The sequence below is a fragment of the Tremella mesenterica genome (assembly GCF_000271645.1).
Source record: "Tremella mesenterica DSM 1558 unplaced genomic scaffold TREMEscaffold_1, whole genome shotgun sequence".
Taxonomy (NCBI): Eukaryota; Fungi; Basidiomycota; class Tremellomycetes; order Tremellales; family Tremellaceae; genus Tremella; species Tremella mesenterica.
In genome coordinates, this window is record NW_006711225.1 from 5,458,808 (window position 1) to 5,459,592 (window position 785).

Genomic DNA, 785 nt, shown 5'->3' on the forward strand with positions numbered 1-785 from the left:
ATAGCAACAGGCAGAGTATTCACAACTTCAAAACTTTCGGACGTGCAGCGTACTCACCGCAAGACAGCACTCCAAAAGGTCAAGGCTTTGCGTTTACTGGAAGCTCTGAGCGTGAAACTCATGGTATCCCACTGTGAACAAGTGTCAACATATATGGCAAAAGTCACCCCATCAGAAGCGCTCACTGCTTGAAGGGTTGCGTGCTGTCACAAAGCGTGTGACAAGTCGAGCGAAAGTCGGGGGTGGGTGTTTAACCTGGGGTCGCTTGTGGGGTTAACCGCCAATTAATATGCCTTTTTGTCACAATGGGTACCTTGGCTAAAGGGTTAAACTGGCGCAAAGTTGATGGTGGAATGGGAACTATCATTGGAATGGTACGCTGGGCGTAAGTCAGTTGCCAAGTAAGGGGTTTTCTGTGTGTTCTCCGGTTCCCCTGAACCACATCGAATTGTTGGAGCCTGGGGGGTCCTGAACTTTGTCAGAGAATCCCTGACAACTACCATCACCGACCCTCCTTTCACCATCACCAACCACCACCCCAAGCGCTGAGACCGACTACGGGGGAAGATACGAGATCCTAGAGGTCATGAGTCACAATGACCCCGAATAACAGATAACTACGTGCGACCTAGAGGATGTTCCGAGACTTACGGATCTGCATATCCACCATATCACCTTGACAACGCAACGGAGATATTAACAGAGATACGACACAGTCTATCAATGGGGGTTACGGGACCGGGTCAGCTGGTTAATATTCTTTCACCGACTTTCGCTCGCCTTGT

General features: G+C 49.8%; 1 protein-coding gene across 1 annotated transcript in view; it reads left to right on the forward strand.

Moving 5' to 3' along the window:
• Positions 1 to 192, forward strand: part of TREMEDRAFT_59726 (uncharacterized protein) — a gene marked incomplete at both ends in the record, with an annotated part of 1,076 nt that extends 884 nt beyond the window's left edge. Inside the window, one exon of the mRNA XM_007001734.1 lies at positions 64 to 192. Within this exon, the coding sequence (XP_007001796.1) occupies positions 64 to 192 (129 nt within the window). The remainder of the gene's footprint in view (positions 1 to 63) is intronic.
• Positions 193 to 785: the final 593 nt, after the last annotated feature.